Genomic DNA, 18700 nt, shown 5'->3' with positions numbered 1-18700 from the left:
ACAGTCGTAAATCTTTAAAGCTGTATTTTGTCCAAACTGAAGAGCTAGCAATAGTGTCTACATTTTTATTTATAGATGACCTTCTACATTGTTTGTGTCACTTGTTTCCTAAATGTAAACGCTGCAGGGTCATTTTGACATTTGCTGAAATGACCTCTGCTACTTTCACACAGGAAGGACCCCTCATGTGGAACTCCAAAAATAGATGAAGATAGGATATGGGCCACAGGGTAATCCAATAGGAGGTCGCACACTGTATAGAATGACCACATTGGATAGATTTAGGAGATGTGTGTGCGCGCGTGGGCGCCACAGTTACCTGGATGAGACATAACAAACTGTCCCCTGAAACGAGCCTCCGTCTTGAAGTTGACCACCAGACGTCCCTCCTCATTTATACGCATACTGGTTGGATACATGGCTCCTATGAGAACAGCAAACAAAGTTTTACATTACTTCACATATGGACTTATATTGTTTTTCCCTTCTGTAAGCACCAGCAGAGAGCAGCACGTACCTTGTAGCTCAGCCTCAGGTGGGCTGCCAATGCCGTCCTGCCACAGAATAGCTGTATCATACACGAAGGTGAGTTTAAGCTCTGACTGCAGGTCAAAGTGCTGCCAGCCTCCCACCGCCACCGGAGAGTGGAAGACGTAGGACACAAACAGAGGGACGCGCAGGGTCACATAGGACTGGACCAGGTTCAGCACCTGAAGAAGAAATTAATCAGATGTTGTCAAGAATAATCTAAGTATCTCTGTATCAGTTTGAAGACCTGGTCCCATCATAAAGTGGCACACTGAAATTCATCTGCGCATCTTCGCAAAATATGTTGCTTTACGTGCTTAGCAACTATGTGAAGGCTGGAAACTAACTAATGAGCGAACTAGTAACAATGAATCTAGCAGGGAAGATATTAGCACTACCTTTAACAATCTGACAGAACTTCTTCTATTTTCTTTGCCCTGAGGGACCATTTTTTTTCTTTGGATTGTCCATTTAATTAATTTAATAAAGGGTTTATTCAGCTGGAGAAGACAATAAAGTTCCTACATTTCACTGAAAATACATTTTTGTCACGTAAATACTAAACTTGAAGTTTGTGTGACATCCCATAAAGAGAGATGCATCTCGAGTAACGCAGCAGCATGTGTCGCATGAACAGTGGCTAGAACATGAGTGAGACCTGTCAGCTGTCATCATGTCAGCTGTGTGCAGTTTTTTAAACTCAGGGAAGAAAAAGGCAAAACAGCAGAGTGCAACTAATTATTTTTTTGTAAATTCATTGTGAATGAGTGATATAATTTAAATCAGAGAAGCAGCAGTATTGAATACCTGAATCATCACTGGCTATGTATTTCCTCCTTCATGGGAGTTTAACATTCGTCTCACAGGTTGAACATGATGTGCTTTAGATGGTTTGGTTAAGCAAGGTGCACCCATACAAATGTATTATTAATAGCTTAGTTGCTTAAGAGAGGGATAAAGATGGCATTGGACTGATATCCATATCAGCAATTACTCAAAGTTGTGGTATTGACATTTGTGATATAATTCTCTGTAGTTTTTGCCTTTGTGTGTGTCCCACCTGTCCATCAGTGCCTATTGAGCCTCCACAGTCATTCAGGAGTTCTGACATGTCGTAGTAGCTGGTGAACTCCCAGAGGCAGGCCTCTAAGTTGAGGTTCCTGTAGAAGCGCAGAGAGTTGGCTGAGCGCATAATCGGGCTGTACTGGTAAGGTGAAGTCTCGCCAATGATTTCGGGATTCTTTGTTGCATCAGTGATGAAGCCGTGGCCGGTTTGGATCTCATTGAAGTCCAGCAAGTTGGAGCAGCGATGGTTGCCCACACGTGTGCCGTCTGGGCTCAGGGTGAGCTCAAAGTTGGACAAAGGTCTTGTGGAGATCACTGGTAACATGCCTGTTGAGAATGGAAAGCTTGTTAAATTTCTGGGTGTTTGTCTAGATTACTAATCAGTAATGACTGTATATCAGTGGTCGGACAAAACTGCTCACCATCCATGTGAGGCATGTTGACAGTCAGTTTAATGAGGTTCGGGAAATCTGGGTCATCTGGACCAGTGTAGCGGATCTTGGCAGAGAAAGGTTCAGCTCCAACAGTGCCTGCGATGCGAGGCTGACACATACCTGCAAAGAGTTTAAAGTTACTCTAAACCAATTAACTCTATATTGAGCATACATTTGTGGCTGTCCCATCAGTCCTACACTCACCCTCGTCCTTGCTGACCACAACAATGGGGCTGGACAGCTCCAGGCCAGCATCTCCATTGGCATTGAAAGCTCTTGCTGCACACTGAATCCGTGAGCCGGCCTGGAAGTAAATTGAATCTAAAGTGATGGACTTGGTGTTGGTGAAGAAAGTATTTGTGTCCACCTCCCTCATTGGGCTGGTCACTCCATCTGACCCGGTGGGGGCGCTGACCAGCCAGCGATACTGAGTGAGAGTGTCATTGATGTTCTCAGCCGAGCAGATGGAACCAGTTTTGTCAAAGTCGTGGTACTTTGGATTGCAAGCCTGCAAGATATGACGAGACAGATGGCAACTTAAGAATTTAAAAAATCTGGACATGTTGTGTGGTTCTCAAAAGGAGCAGAAGCGTTGGACTCACCGTCACACACACAACAGGGTATCCATTGGGTGGGTGGGGCTTGTCTTTGGTTTTAGCTGTGTCATCATACATGAGTAGGGAAACCACCTGGGGCACAGCAGGGAAGGTGACATCTGCCACACTGTCCATCTCCTCAATGTACACAATGGCCTTGTTCATCTAGCAGGAGGAGGAAAGGCAACGTCAGCTGGTCGGCAACTTTAAAAATGGACAAAAACTTTAAATCAGCCACCCTCATACCTCATGCATTACCTCTGCCAGCAAGGTAATGTGTTTTGGTCTAGGTTTATTAGATTATTGATGCAGACACTGCTACCATTTACCCATTTATAAAGCACTTTTATACCGATAACTCCCAGACTAATGTTGATCAGGTTAACCAATTGGTTCAAGAGAAATCTACAAACTGTAACATCCCCAGCCTGCCCAGACTGAGCTGGATTCCTGTCAGCTACAACGGACGTACCACAGGGATCTCTGCTGGGCCCTGCCCTGTTTACCGTTTTATGTCAATGAAACTGTGTCTTCTCTGCATGGTTGCCACGTTCATCTGTATGCGGATGATATTTTGTTCAAGTTGTTCAAAAAACTGCAACTATCCTGTCATGATAAGGACACTGCTACCGTAAGCATCAGTGTAGCCCTAGTCAGAAAATTGCCATCATAATTTACATCTCTTACACTGGAACGCCGGTCCACTTTTAACCCACTCCAGTGATTAGCTGGTTCTTCAGGTACCTCAGGCCAGAACCGACCTTGGTAGGACTGCTTTTAGGATTAGTGCAGCAGGCTCCTGGAATCTCATGCAGTCCAGTCTAAAACTGGATACTGTTATATCTCTTGGACACTCACATCATTTTAAGTCAAAGTTGAATAAAGTAAAATGAAGATTTTGCCATTCATCCAACAGAGTTCCTTCTATCTTCCTCAAATTTTGGTAACTATCATATTTGAATTTGTCACGTGAGCGATACATGTCTGATGAAGAGTATATGGGTAGCATGCCCCAGTTCTGTTTATAGGTTTGTCTACTGTTTGGCGCTGCTGGGACATTCCCCTCAGCATCTCATTCCAGAGGGAAAAGCTTTTTATAAGACTCTGTGGTTCAGGCGCGCTGACAGCAATGCCAGCTGCTGCCTGGCTATTTTAACACAGGCTGACATGACAGGGCGCATGCTCACGTGTGTAGATGTGCAGCACTGTACGTGGGCATACATAAGACTGCTACTAGTGTATATTTGTGCATATATGCCTTGTGGCCTTTGTGTCACCTGTATTTCGGCCACCATGTTGTCATCAGGCTTCATGTGTACAGTGAAGGCCTCCCTCATCTCTCTCTGGCCGTCATAGAGGATCTCGATCTCCACAAAGTGTTCCTTCTCACCCTCCTTGAATTCAACATCTTAGACACAGAGACAGTGAAGTGAGCAATAATCAACAACACACACATCACAGGCACTGTGCAGTCACTAAACCAGATTCGTACCCTCTGACAGCGGGTTGTAGTCTTCTCCGGAGGTTGCAGAGCCGTCCTTGGTGTGCACTCTCACCACTGAGACTTTTGAAGTATCTCCAAGACGCAGGATAGGAATTTTCACTATAGCGACGTCACCTTTGACCTGAGGCTCTCGTACACTGTACTTGATCTCTGAGAAACGGATGATGGGCTCTAGAGCAGGAAGAAAATTAGCATTAAAAATAAGCCAAAATACTACAGACATTTACTTTTCATTATTTTCATATTTCTCAAAACTTTTAGTGACATAGTGATCTGCCTATTACAACTTCGTCCTGAAAATTAATGGGAAAACTCTGGTTTAATAACAAGCAACTTGCTTTCTGTGTTGATTTTTGCAGGCATCTGTGGACAAAAGCAGTAGCTTTTCAAAAGTATTAACCTCAAAATGTGATGTCAAAAATAAAATAAACTGGCTTAACTGGCTAAAATACTATTCACTGTAATTCTCTCTGGGAGAATGTTAACACAGAGTAGGTGGCAGGCATTAAGAATAACTATATAATAAAATAACAGAACTATATAGCTTCTCATTGATGGTCTGTAGAGGCATCAGTAATAAATTGAGATCATTCATAACCAGTTAAAACTCCTTGTAGTAGCTTTAAATTATTTTTATGTTGGTAAAGTACGTACTGTCTTTTTCATCTGTGACTGTGACCAGTGCCTCCTTCTGCTCTCCAATGGAAGCTCCATATGGAGACTTGCTCTTGGGAGTTCCCAGGACGAGGCGGAACTCCTCATCCTCTTCATGGATGGAGTCGTCCATCATGGTGACCACACACGGCTTCTCGGTTTCACCTGGAGAAGAGTGGTCAGTGTACTCAGGTAAGTGCTGCAGGATTTAGAGGAGCAGAGAAGAGGAGGTAGAGGGAGGTCTCACCTGGTAGGAAAGTGATGATGGATGCATCAGTGTTGGGTCTTTCACTGTAGTCCATCATGACCTGAGCAGAGCCTTGGCGAGTGTAACAGCGCACCGTGGACCTGAGGTTAATATCTCCACTGCGGTACACTATGGCTTTTACCTCCCCGTCAGACTCATCCACCTTGTAGCTCCCTTCCTTAAATTGAACCTTTGGCACTGAAAAGACAGAAATCATCTTGTAAGAAGGGAGTCTCACTGTGTTTGACAAGTTGCTCTAAATGTTTCAACCCTCTTCACCCTTGTAGCATTTTTATATAGAATATAAACTATTAACAAATGGTTTATAACAAACTATAACGACATTTTAAAGTGTTTGATAATAATATTTGAATGACTAATATCTGTGTAAAAAGTTTTTGACCTTGTAGAAGTTTTATTTTTCTTCTACACTTACTGTATTATTTTGTATCTATTGCAATGAATATAGTCAATTCTTTTGTGTTTTTTGTTTTTGAATGTAAAAGGCTATATATCATTGTGTTAAAAATCCAAATAAAAATTTTGTGGGAAAATTGCATTGATTTTTTTTTCATCTTCTCTCCAATCTCCACCACTCCCAAAATGTGCAAAAGCTTCTCTTTTGAAAAGAATCTGTAGACTGCAAAGGAAATAAAACTGCCTGATGTATGTTGATATAAACTGCTGTCCTGATATAACATTTTTAAAAAGAAAAAAGTGTTATGTCACTGAAGGCTTGGAGACAAAATGCATAATTAGGTTTCTACGTGTGTCACACTCACGGTCAGTGATTGTATCATTGATGGTGATGGTGGTCTTGCTTGGTTCTCCGAGCACAGCATTCATGGGCATCCGTAACACGAGGTCAAAGGTCTCAGGCCCCTCCAGCTCCGGCTGACCCAGATCATCCAGGATGGTCACTCTAAATGTCTGCATGGTCACTCCAGGAGCAAAGTCCAGGTTCCGACTAATGCCGACATAGTCCAGTCCAGCTGCAAGATAGAAAGGAAACCACTGAAACCATGAGCCACTGTGATGGAAAATCATGACTAAGCACTGCCGATTGTGTCAAACCTCCAGTTTTACCTTCTGCAGAGACAGGATCGCTCTTTCTAGAGCGGACGGTGACGGTGGCCGTCTTGGACAGGTCAGTCCCCGTCCTCCAGACCTTCACCTCAACGTAGCCTGAACTCTCATCCACGACATACTCAGGTTCCCCAAAATACAGCGAGGGCTCTGTGGAAGAGGAAGTTATGATGGATAAATCATCAAGACATGGTGCAGTTCCAAAATTTCCTCAAGTCACTACTTTTTCATCACTAGAGTAATTGCCAAAACAACACATTATGTTTTTTTCATCTAATATTGTATTTTCATCAGTTTTGCTGTTTGTTCCAACAAAAATCAACACAGATCGATACAAGCTTTGATTGAGCCTGGACATTTGGATGTTTGTGGTTAATTACTGAGTATATTCTGCAGCTTTGCGATCAGGTTCAGGGACAAATTGGCTTGAATAGCCGAGCAAACTCCCCCATTTTTGACTCAGCACAGGAAGAGAGCTGTCATCCCTCTTATCCTGTCCTCCCTCAGCCTCCCTCCCCCCACTTATCTAAATCCAGACAGCTCCGTCTGAACTCAGCGCCAAAGGGCTGAGGATCCACCTGAAGAATAGGGCGTGTGCTTGTGTGCGCCTGAGTGAAGGGATGTTCCCAGTTTCTGATGATAGAGCAGCTGATAAGCAGTGTGGTGAGGGTTTGGCACAGACAGAGAGGCAAACGTCTTCGTTGCAAAGGCAGAGGGCAAGAATTCAGACCCCTGGAACACGTTGTCAATTCATCTCTCCTCACTTCTGTATAAAGCATGTTTTCACCACTCTCTGTTCAGACAGTGCTCTTACAGATTAATGGATAGTGGTGCAAAGTAAGACCTAAAGCTTGTTGGAATATAAATCAATGCAAAAAAAGAGAGAAAAGGTAGAGATGTAATAATTACAGGCACTCTTTATAAAGAGTGTAAATAGTAATTAGTTAAAGTAACGAATGACTTTACAAATAATTCATGAATTGTTTACTAAGGCTTCATAGATCAGCTGTAACCCATTACAAGAACAACATCCAGGCTGCCAGTAAAACTGCAAGGATTAGTTGATGAAAAGACAATTAATTGCCAAATATTTTTAAAGTCAGTTAATCATTTTTAATCATTTTTCATGCACACGTGTCAAACATTTGCTAGTTCTTAAATGTGATGATTTGCTGTTTTTCTTAATTTATGATGTAAATTGGATTGAATTTGAATTTTGGATTATAGTTTGGACAAAAGAATCAATCTCAAGATGCCACTTCAAGCTCTGGGAAATTTGGAATTGTGATGAGCATTTTTTCATTTTTAATTTCTTCACATTTTATAGGCAAAAAGATTAATCAATCGATAATGAAACTAATATCTTTGTTTCGGGCACAATTGAGATGTTGGCAATCTATTAATAACTGTTATCATCTCTAATAAGCCATCAAACCTGCAGTTTTAAATGATATAAAGTGATTAATATAGGGTGTTTGCAATAATTCCTCCTGATGAATTCTTATATCTGATAAAGTAAAAAGCCAAAAAGAAACAGCAAGTGTGGGGTATGAGCAAGGGATTTTTCTCAGCTTGGCAACCCCAAAGTTGTCGACATTAACAGCGTTTAAATAATTTTCATGGCATTAATAAATGATTTTTTAACTATACTTAAAACCATTAATAACAACTTATAAATACTTTATAAAGAAGGTGTCAGGGATGCAGTCCTGAAGTTAAAAATCTCCAGTGTCTCTTGTAGAAGTGAGAACAACTTTTGAAGATAGGTGATGTAGATTCTGATATACTGGATGATGAATATAATATAATGTTTGTAAGATATGTTTGATATTTTGAAGTGGCTTTTGTATTCCTGTTTTTCTCTATGAACCCCTTTCTATGCAATTTATTGAACTATTAAAGGTTTTCGGATGTTTATCACCCTGGATGGTTTGGATGATTAACAACACCATAGAGTTTGTCACCTGTGGCCAATGTTCAGCAGAAATTACATTACATTTTGACCAGTGACAGTCATTAGGGCCATCAAACAACACTTAAGACCTTTCAAAATCAAAGAAAAATTGACACATATACAATACCGTTAATGGTGGTGTAGTCGCACATACAATATATACATAAATGTGTCAATAAAAGAATCTGGGATATAGTCATGTGACATGAGCTCATTTTGGCTTTAGAAAGAACTGGTGTGTAGGATTTAGTGGAACGTAGTGGTGATTTTGTAGAGTCCAACAGACTGAAACCCTCCCCTTCCAAGTGTGTAGGAGAAGGTATGGTGGCCACAAAACATGTGCAAAATGTGAAAGGTCTGTATCTGGCTCCAGTGTTTGGTTTGTCCATTCTGGGCTACTGTAGAAACATGGTGGTTCACATGGTGGAAGACGACCTGTGGCCTGCCGATAAATCCCCTAAATCTTACACACTGGGCCTTTAAATACTCTGTGAAAGTGTTGTTTGATGAGCGTGGCAAAGACCACAGGCTAAAAGTCATCAGTTCTCACTGTAAAATTGCTCTCAGTTATTGATGCTTGAGCAGAACTGGCAGATCATGAGTTTATTTAGAAGTTGACTGACGGTGCAACAGACAACTGATGCTAAAGGAAGGATTTCTGGCACACTTTCAATGCCTTTCAGCCTCCGCACCAGCTATTTGGTACCAGAGAGGATGAGAAGGGGGGTGGTGTGAGGGGAATGAGTGCCAACACGGCAACCTTAAAGATCAGTGGGAGGAAGAGCCAGATAAATACAGTAACAATGAAGGCTCGATGCTGGCATGAGTCCAAACCACAAGTTTACTCAGGCAGGCAGATGGCTTTACACACACACACACACACACACACACACACAGAGCCAGATTTATGGTGGGGTGTTACTTCAGGACCCACCAAGACGTAAAGGACAATAGAGGTTTACACTGAGGAGTCTTCTCTTGTCTCTTCACATGTCTGGGAATGCACGCTGATTATTTATACATAAAGTTCAATTGTACTCCTGTTCCAAATTGGTTGGGATGGATGCTTGCTCCGAGAGCAGGTCTGTCACTACAACAAGCGAGTCCAGGAAATTAGCTCCGGTGAAAGGCTGGAGATACGGAGGAGGAATGTGAGGAAAACAAAATGACAAAGTGAGTCTGGTAAAACAGGGTGCAAAAGGAGTACAAGAAGGGCCTTAAAGATTTTAAGAAGAAACAATTTGTCAAAAGTCATTTTCTTTGATGGATCAATCAAATCATTGACATATTTGTGATTAATAGCTTTAAAAATGCTTTTGTACTTTTAGATTCAGATTTATCTTTTTTTCTTCCTTTATTTTGTATGTACACATTTATTTAATCTTTGTCATTTTTTTAATTTTTTTTTTTCTCCTGTCCTTTTTTATTAGCTTATTTTTTTTTAATGTCTTATCTTCTTATGTTTATATCATCTGCTTTATATCTGTGAATGCACATGAACGTGAGTTTGTAATTCTTTCATGTATATTTATGGAGCAAATCAAACCAATGACATATAAGTGAATTAGTTTTAAAACGCTGCACTCAGACTGATTCAAATTTATATTTTCTGTTTTATACATTTAGTAAATACACATTTATTTTATTTTCTGTGTCAAATATAAATTCTCTTTATTTTGAAATTTACATCCTGCCATTATTAATTTTCTTATTTTTTATGTTGTTCTCATCTCAATTTTGGAATTTCATATAAATGGAAATGAGCATAAACACAGCAGTCATTGTTGATATTAAAACTTTAATCTTTAAAGAAAGTATGTAAGTTTTTTTTAACTCCTTATTGTTGACTCAAGGTCTTTTCCTACACACCTGTCAAGTGCGCAAAACTTTTTGGCTCTTGCAAGTCGCCACCTTTTGCTTTGATGCTTTGCTTTTTTCGTATAAAGAAAAAGAATACCGAGTGAATGAGAAGTGTGTCCAAACTTATGACTGGTACTGTATTCCTTCTCAAGTTTAAATAAGTCTAATATCTGTAACAGAAACAGGCAACATGGCCCTGAATACCATCAAACAGGGCATAGAGTAAAAACATGCCAGTCATTTGGATTCCCTGCACAATAGTCCCTCTCTCTCCACCACCTGCCTTTTGGTCCCTGCAGACAAAGGGATGCCCTCTGTCTCCCCTGAATGCCAATGAGGACGGAGGTCGTTCGAGGAGCAGCGCAGTGAGGTTTAAAGTCCTTTCATGTGTCTGACAGGCAACAGTGTAACATAACATCCAATGAGGCCGACATTCTCCCTCTCCCTCTCAACACCTGTCTATTGTTATCTTGCTCCTAACGCTCAGACAGGCAGACAGAGTGTGGTGGATAAATGAAGCAGAGTGTGTAAACAAAGCAGTGAGTCTCAGGCACAGGAAGTTTAATGACCTGAAAATACTGTAAAGCCATTAAGGCAAGTACAGAACGCAGGGCTTTTGTTTTGGCGACTGTCGCCTGTGCATCTAAGGTGGCATAATGGTGTGCAGATACCAAAATGGCAAAGTAGAGCATCAAAGGGGCACAGAGCAGCAGGATCACCCACACCTGCTGCCACCATGACTGTCAGTAGTGCTGTAATCACAGACATGTGATGCCTTCCTTCCTTGACCTCATATTTTCTTAAATAATCTATAAACCCAATTCCAAAAATCTTGGGATGTTGTGTAAAACCTAAATAAAACAAAATGCAATGATTTGCAAATCTTCTTTGACCTGTATTCAGTTGAATATAGTGCAAAGACAAGATGTTTAATGTTCTAACTGATAAACTTTACTTAAAATTAAAACAGTTTAAACAGAATATATGATTATTTAAGTTTTACACAGCTTTACAACTTTTTTGGAATCAGGGGTTGTATGAATCCAAGTCAAAGGTCAAAGAAAGTCAAAGCTTTAAGAGAAATGCGACCTCCCATATGGTATTTTTCAAAGCTTCTAATGGATAAATCAACAAAAGCACACAGAGCAGGAGACAAATAGTAAGGGGGAAACAGTGGGGGGTAATAAAATACAGATAAGCACACAAAATGCTTTGGGCTCCAAAAAATATCAGTTTTGGTTGCATTGCTCCATTGATTGATTTGAGGGCATTAGAAACCTCAATAAATCTTTTCACTTTTGCAACAAGGAAGGAGGATCTTCCAGCTGTCTTTAAGCAGCAAGCTGTGACTCAGAGTCATACTGAAACCTGCGTGACAGCACTAATACTCACAGAAGTCAGTCAGTAAAAATATTTTGTAAATATCAGTGACTTTCTTGAAGTTGCAGTGTTGCATGATAATGCCGTACACTGAGCATAAATCAGCTCATTGCTCACTTACCTGGTGTGGTTGGAATATTTATAGCAGTTAGTTAGGTAGTTTGCAGTTTAAGAAGCCAGTCAGAAAGTTTTGAAGAAAAGCTGAAAAGACAAGCAATACACACATCTGTTCTATCTGTAATAATGTCACCAGGCCACTGCTTCTATCCATCCATCCATCCATTTACTGTATCAGTTTATCTATCCGTCTGTCCTTCCATCTATCTGCTAAACTCCACCAGACAAATGAAGTTCGCAGGGACGAGAAAAGTGTTGTTACAACAACCTCAGCTCAGGTAACAATATTGGTGATTATTAATGAAGACTCCACTCACCATCATCGCTGTCTGCCAAGATGGTGATCTTGGCGGTTGGGAAGTTGGCGCCCACCTGGCCGCCCATGGGCATGCTGAGGCTGACGTTGAAGCTCTCTTCCTCCTCATACAGGGAGTCATCGATGATGATGATGCGACAGAGTTTCTCTCGCTCATCCTTGTCAAAACGCAGCACGCTGGTGTGGTCCTCGGGTCGGGTGATGTAATCAGAGTAGGAGAGCACAGTGCTGGGTATGGTGCCAGTGGCCGTGCCTGAGGAATTATGAGAGCAGAGACATTAGATTCAACTTTGTCTCAAAACTTCAGTTACCACACCAAAGCTGTGACACTGTTTGTTTCTATTATTATTTTTTTATATATTTTAGTATAATACACTTTTTTTTTTTACATACTTTCTATTTCCTCATAATTTCTGGATGTTGTACATTCTTGAAAGGGAACAACAGTAACATGATTCTGTTGCTGACTTTGATTCTGATCTCACCTTGCTGAGTGTAACAGACAACCATGAGTTCCTGACTGGCGTCTCCTGAGCGTCGCACCGGCACCAACAGCTCTCCAACATCCTCCTCAATCTTGAACTCTGCTTGAGGGATGAAGACAGTCGATTCTGTTTTGGACAGAGACACACAGACGATGAGTAATCATGTATGAAAACTGTTCTCATTCAATAATACATGTATTCATGTTGTTGAATTAAAAAGGCCACATTTATGGTGATGGTAGATTCCTACCATCTCCAGGATCCACAATCTCGACTGTCGCTCTGTCGGGGAACTCCAGCACAGCCATGACTGGGTCTGACAGCTGAATCTCAAAGGTCTCCGAGGTCTCAAACTCCTGGTCGGTGAAGATCTTCACCTTCCAGGTTGCTGTAGTCTGGCCGGGGTTGAACTGGACCTGCTTCTGGGCTTTGCCACGGAAATCTTTGTCCTTCTCGGCTGTTCCATCCACGGTGCCAATACCTGGGAGAGAGGAGAGAGCGGGATGTGGAAAGAGATTTATTTGTTGATTTAAGTGACTGTTTTAGGCCACTACTTCTCCAGTGTTTCAGAATTCAAACCCAGCACGGAAATATGCATATCATGATTTAGATACCACAGATATGGTGAACAGATTCTGTCTGGTTTCAAAAACAAGAGAACTACAGAAGCTTTGGTTTAGTATAAAAAACCTTTAGAATAAAAAATCTGCACTTGTAATGTTATTAATAGTCATGTTTCATGGTTTCCCTTCTTGCATCTTCAAAGGCAGACATGAAAATGATAGCATGTGTTGTTATAAATCTGTTGCATGCAAATGTCTGACACCACCATACAGACCAGTGTGTTGACATTTCCTTGTGACCTTTACTTTGAAAGGTTATATGTGCTCTCAATCAGACCTCTTTCAGACAAGAGTTGGAGCACCAGTCAAACAAGGGCACAAATGCTTTGCTCTTTTAGCGACATAACATTTTTTAACATTGTTATTGGTGTGGCGTTGATTTTAAGTTTAACTGTGGGGATAACATGAAGACATCCCGCAGCTCAGCATCATGGTTTTAAATGAGAGGGTTATGCTGATGTTTTATTGCAGGGCTGCCCTTTGAAATGGCACATAAATAACACTATACAGTCTAAGGAAACAGTTAAAGGGGCAATAATTCTTTGTTAGATTGTCAGTTTAATAAGGGCATGTTGTATGGTGTCATCATCCTTCATATCAATTTATTGCTGACAGGTTACTTAAACATTAAAGAAATTCTGATGCCGACTATAAAAGTAACCAAAGGTGAAAACTAAGAAACTAAAAATTGCGTTCCTGTTTTGTCAAAAATGCCAAATAAAGATAATCCATAATAATAGTACAGCGATCAACTGCTTATATTGCTTGGGGAAGAATCGTTCTAACATATGTTTAAATGATTTTTTCAATACAATTCACTTTACTTACTACATTATAGTTGAGTAATAACATGGTAATAATGGGGTTGCAATTTGATAATAAAGACATTATAATTAATTATTACATGTCTTTGTTAAATGCTCAATTCTGATTGGTCAATTACAGCATTCTAAGGTCTCTTACTTCCTCATAGCAGATTGTTGCTATGGAGAGCAGGCTGTTGCTATGGATGCTGTTCTAATCATAGACTCTGGAGGAGCGACTAGATGATTTTTAAATCCAAAAAATCATTTTTAAAAGGGAGATTCAAGACCTCTCAACTTCGCATCACCCTGTTTATTTTGCTTTAATGACCTGCTAACTGTACATCATCTCATTATTATCAGGTTATTATCACCATATCATATTTTTTTAATCCAAATATTGGATTGATATTAGCATGTTATTTTTAGCAGGTTGCTATATTGTTACCAAAATATTACTATAGTATCACTAAATACTGTAGATTTGCCTTGAAGGTATTTTTAAATTTATCTTATTGTCATTAATCTTTGTTTTGGCTCCTTATTATCCTGTTACATAAATTTCGATCCAGTATTACTTAGATCTACCCATTTTATACCAAGCTATTACCTGATTATTGCTTTGGAAATTACATGGTATTACTTACTATTATTACCTCTTTATTATCAATCTATTACCCCACTAATACCCTGTTATTATCAAGCTGTAAAGTAAACTGCTGCCCATAAAATGAACCCCTTAAATTTAAAATCCAGTGAAAAGCACATCCATTCTAGAGTTCACAAATCATGCCGGGTGCTAATCAAATGGTTGTAAATACTTACTGACAAAGGAGGTTTCTCCCAGGTAGCCCCTGCGTTTGAGTGTCACCTCCAGGAATTTGGCGTCCTCGTCTACTAAATAATATTCCCTCTCCAGAGAGATCCAGGACCAGTTGAGCCTGAATGGCTGAGGCTTCAGTTTGTTTCCACCTGAAAGAAAAAAAAGTTTATTGTACCAGGTTTTTTACTTGAAAGATTTCCTCTGCTGCGCAGCACAATGAGGAAACAATCAATTTTGTTCATGTTAGGAGCCAGTGAGGCATATAAACTGCAATCTGCTCTGGCCTCAAGGATAAAAGGAATCAAAGGGGTATTTTAATTTTGGAAGGGAAACATGATAACTTAATACCAGGGCTTCCCTAAACCTCACTTCACTGGGCATTAAGAAGAGCTGCTTCTTATTTCCTCTGATTCTCATCTACCTCTACCTAAAACTATTTTACTTGAAACGCCAATTCACCTACTCAGCTTAAAAGCTTATTGTAAAACAGTTTGCATACTAAACTTTTCATGTGCACAGTAAATGATTTTGATCTGGTCCAATGTAAAAATGTGAGTTAGCTGAATTTAGGTTGAATAATCAGTTTTAACGTGACTTTTGTAAAACCACTGGATTTAACTTAACTTAAGAAAATGTTCAATAAGCTTAAGATATTAAGTTGAACCAACAACTGTTCAGTGACCTGACAAACATTGCAAACAAATTTGATTTCCCTTTATATGTTCTTGGTTTGAATGAATTTATTACATTTTAAGTGTAAAGGGCTAGGGACTGAATTCAGTAAAACCTCCTCGTGATTTGCAAACAAGTGCGACTTATCTTAAAATGTATTAGAGCCACACAGCAAGTTTCCATCATATATGTTTTCTCCAAATTATAAAAAGAAGAGTTTTAGCTCTCACACAATGCATGCTGGGAAGTCTGCAAACGTACAGCATCTGCACTCTAAAAATAGATGTTACTTTAGCACATTTACCAAATTTCTGAATTACCGCTAAATTGTATGTAAAAGAAAATTTTATGTAAAGATAACACAAATTATTTGTTTGTTTTACATTGTCATATGTGCATAAAAAGCAGTGAGTGTAGTTTTGCAATCATTTATTTAGTTTATTCACTAAGGGCATAGTGCATGTCGTCTGTTGGTAATTAGGCTGTACTGGCTTCATGACTTTAAGTAAAATGAACTCAAATACTTGACTGACTTAAAATACAAAATTTAGGACAAGCTCATAACGGATTGATATTTCTGTCCTGAACATTGGACAAATAGTGGTTTACAGTGACTCAGCCCTTCACAGGCTAAACATAGATCTACACGGTCTGCTCATGGAAAAAAATCTGTCATAGTATAATTTCTTTAATGAGCTGACCTCTTGTAAATCTGCCTCACCCCATCATATCCACACTCTGCTGCTCTCCCTCTTGAAAAAGTTTTTAGTATGAAAGTGGTATTTTCAGGGCAGAGAGCAGTGAGGCTTCTTTTTACTCTAATATCTCCCTATTTGTTCATATTATCAGTCTTAAATAATTTAATTTAGGAACTTTAACACTTTGTTATCTGTGGAAGAGGTCGCGCTCATAAAACACCCTTCACAAATCATCTAAAGAGTCACCTGCCGCTGATCCACAACTTTACCACCCAATCCTGTCCTTAATCCGTACTATCTCATGACTCATGTAATCCCTCAAACTGTCAGCTCAGTTTTGGTCAAATTGACTTGATACTGGCTGCTTCAGAGATATTTAAGATTATCGGTTCTGCTTCATAATCTGAATGTTTTTTTAGCAACAGCGGCAAAAGGGCCTAACGTCTTATCCTTCAGTAAGACAAGCCCAGTGACCTGTGACTTTTGATGTGAAATGGGTCAAGATCAGTGGGTTCTATGGATCAAGGAAGTTAGAGAGGTCCGTCTCTCTTTAGTCTTGCACGGCTGATCACACTGACAGCGGCCCTGTTGACCTAACAGCTAAAGATGCTGAGAGGAGCGAGGGAACTTCATTGGGTCAGAAGAAACCCTTGGGACTCTGTTATATAAAAAAGCTAATCATGTTTTATTCTGTGTGACTCATATCTCAGAAATTAGAAAAACACCAAGGTGAGCAGAAGATTGTCTTTGTCAAAGTGGCTTAAAAAAAAGTGCACAGAGAACAATGGCAAGGAGCTTCTGCCTGTCCACACAATAAACCAGCATTGGGCTCAGTTTTGCATCAGTGAGGAACAAAGAGGCTGCAGTCTTTATGCTATGTGACAGGGGAGAATGAAAACACTGGGGGGTTGAGTGTGGCTATTCAGGATGGGAAGGGGGCCACTTCCTCAAACCCACATGTCAACACTGAAGCCAAACCGGACCAGAGTCACAACACGGACAAGCCACACTCTGCAAGATGCAGAAACATGTTCAGATGGAACTGATAGCAACAAGTGGATTTTCTGGGACAGTGACAGTAGTTAATTAGCTGGAAAATCTGAAGATGGGAGAGTAAACATGATGGCCCTCTCCCATTTCTCCTCAAAAAACAGACTAAAGACAACTGCATGTCCAAATGAGAAGATTGCACTCAGTAAAATGTAGAACTTTGCAAGGAAATAGATGGTGAAGCACCTACTGCAATGACACCAAAAGTGCCAGATGCAGCCAGTAGACATTTGCAAGAAGTTTTTTGTATACTATAGTAGTCTAGGTTTTCTAGACATATGCAAAGTGTTTAGTGTTTTTGTGTACTATAGTCTCAGTTTATTTTAAGATAAATATAACATTACAAGCACGCAGGTTGTTTTATAGCAATATAATACATATAGAAATCCAGTGGGAGTTGTGGCTATTCAGAAGGTTGATGTCTTGGCATAGAGCTGTCTTGCCCCAACTGAATTTAATTCCAATAAGTAACTACTGTTATGTTCAGTTTTGCAGGTTTATAACATACCAAATGTCATGAAAATCAGCTCAGAAATAAGTAAGTTACAGTTGATTTTGTAGTGAAGTCTACATCTCTCATTTGTTTACAAGTGGTCCTTGAACACTCCAATATGGTGACAGAGCCAGTGCATAGCAGTGACATACAACATGTAGTTATCCATCTAGTATTGTGCCTAACTTTAGTGAATCATAACATATCAGGCGTGGGATGAATCTGCAGATAATCCAGTTTAAGATGAAACAAAACCTTTCAATGGATGTCAGTTTTTCAGCCACAACAAAAGCCAAAATGTGGCCTACAACAGGCTAGGCAAGCCTTGTTTTTAGCCTAGCATTTGTTGATGACTTGCGGCCCATATAAGAGTGAGCAGTCAGCAGTCGGTACAGGTCATATGTAAGTAGTGTATGTCACCACAGCCATGAGGTCCTTGAAAATACAGTCAGAAATGTGCACCAAAAACAGTTGACCGATGGGTCCAGTAGTATGAGAGATTAACTCACACATGCACACGACCCATTGCATGATCTCCCTCAGACTTACGCCTGATGGATATAATGATCACTCTTATTCTGTCTACCATCTTCCACAAACACATGCATCCCCAAGGCCAGTGTCTGGTTAAAGGCTGACAACATGGAGCAGCAGAGTCCAGTGGGCACAGCTACCCTCGACCAGGCTCCATGCTCAGGTTTCCAACAGTCATGGCTAAAAATACAGGAAACATGTATCATGTCTGTTTTTGCTTGCCCCAAATTCTTTGGGTGTTTATACAGTACATGCATAAAATGATAAATTTAGAAAACATACACTGTGACTTTGTGACTTTGACTTTTCTGTGCATAAACAACCACATAGTAACTGCATTATAGGAGATGTACATAAACTCCCAACTGATAAGGCGTTTGCTCAATCTGCACTGCTTCTCGTCATGAATGGATAATGTGTTAAAGAAAACTCCTCGTCGAGGCTCGATGTCTGTGTTTGACAAACTTCAATTATCAGATTGTTTCTGTGCTGCTGGAGAAAGTGTTTCCTGGCAGTCGGCCCTGTTTGGAGCTGATACTAGGAGAAGCTTAGTCTGTGGCTATCATCACGGATTATCAAATGAACACGGCAGAGACAAAAAGCTGCCTCTGTTTTGGCATTGAGCAATCAGGCAGCTTTAGGTTTCTGCATCGCTACAAGGAGTAAAACAATGGAGGTTTTATGAAAGAGTCCAGTCCATTGGTACTTCATAGACTGACAGGCTATTTTGTGCTAATTAGACACCTACTGTGCAGTGCACACACAGACAATGGATTTA

General features: G+C 40.1%; 1 protein-coding gene across 1 annotated transcript in view; it reads right to left on the bottom strand.

Moving 5' to 3' along the window:
* frem3 (Fras1 related extracellular matrix 3) overlaps window positions 1-18700 on the bottom strand; it is a 39297-nt gene that overhangs the window by 3769 nt on the left and 16828 nt on the right. Inside the window, exons 3-18 of the mRNA XM_084715148.1 lie at window positions 14478-14624; window positions 12477-12707; window positions 12227-12352; window positions 11743-11994; window positions 6115-6264; window positions 5811-6020; window positions 5029-5226; window positions 4782-4946; window positions 4116-4298; window positions 3901-4031; window positions 2630-2788; window positions 2232-2535; window positions 2016-2147; window positions 1589-1920; window positions 518-710; window positions 320-424 (exon numbers count right to left, since the gene is read on the bottom strand). Of these exons, the coding sequence (XP_084571274.1) occupies window positions 320-424; window positions 518-710; window positions 1589-1920; window positions 2016-2147; window positions 2232-2535; window positions 2630-2788; window positions 3901-4031; window positions 4116-4298; window positions 4782-4946; window positions 5029-5226; window positions 5811-6020; window positions 6115-6264; window positions 11743-11994; window positions 12227-12352; window positions 12477-12707; window positions 14478-14624 (3018 nt within the window). The remainder of the gene's footprint in view (window positions 1-319; window positions 425-517; window positions 711-1588; window positions 1921-2015; window positions 2148-2231; window positions 2536-2629; window positions 2789-3900; window positions 4032-4115; window positions 4299-4781; window positions 4947-5028; window positions 5227-5810; window positions 6021-6114; window positions 6265-11742; window positions 11995-12226; window positions 12353-12476; window positions 12708-14477; window positions 14625-18700) is intronic.

This window comes from Lutjanus erythropterus, chromosome 3 (genome assembly GCF_056507025.1).
Source record: "Lutjanus erythropterus isolate fLutEry1 chromosome 3, fLutEry1.hap2, whole genome shotgun sequence".
Classification (NCBI taxonomy): domain Eukaryota; kingdom Metazoa; phylum Chordata; class Actinopteri; order Lutjaniformes; family Lutjanidae; genus Lutjanus; species Lutjanus erythropterus.
The sequence above is the reverse complement of the archived record's forward strand: the minus strand, read 5'-3'. Positions and strand labels throughout refer to the sequence as shown.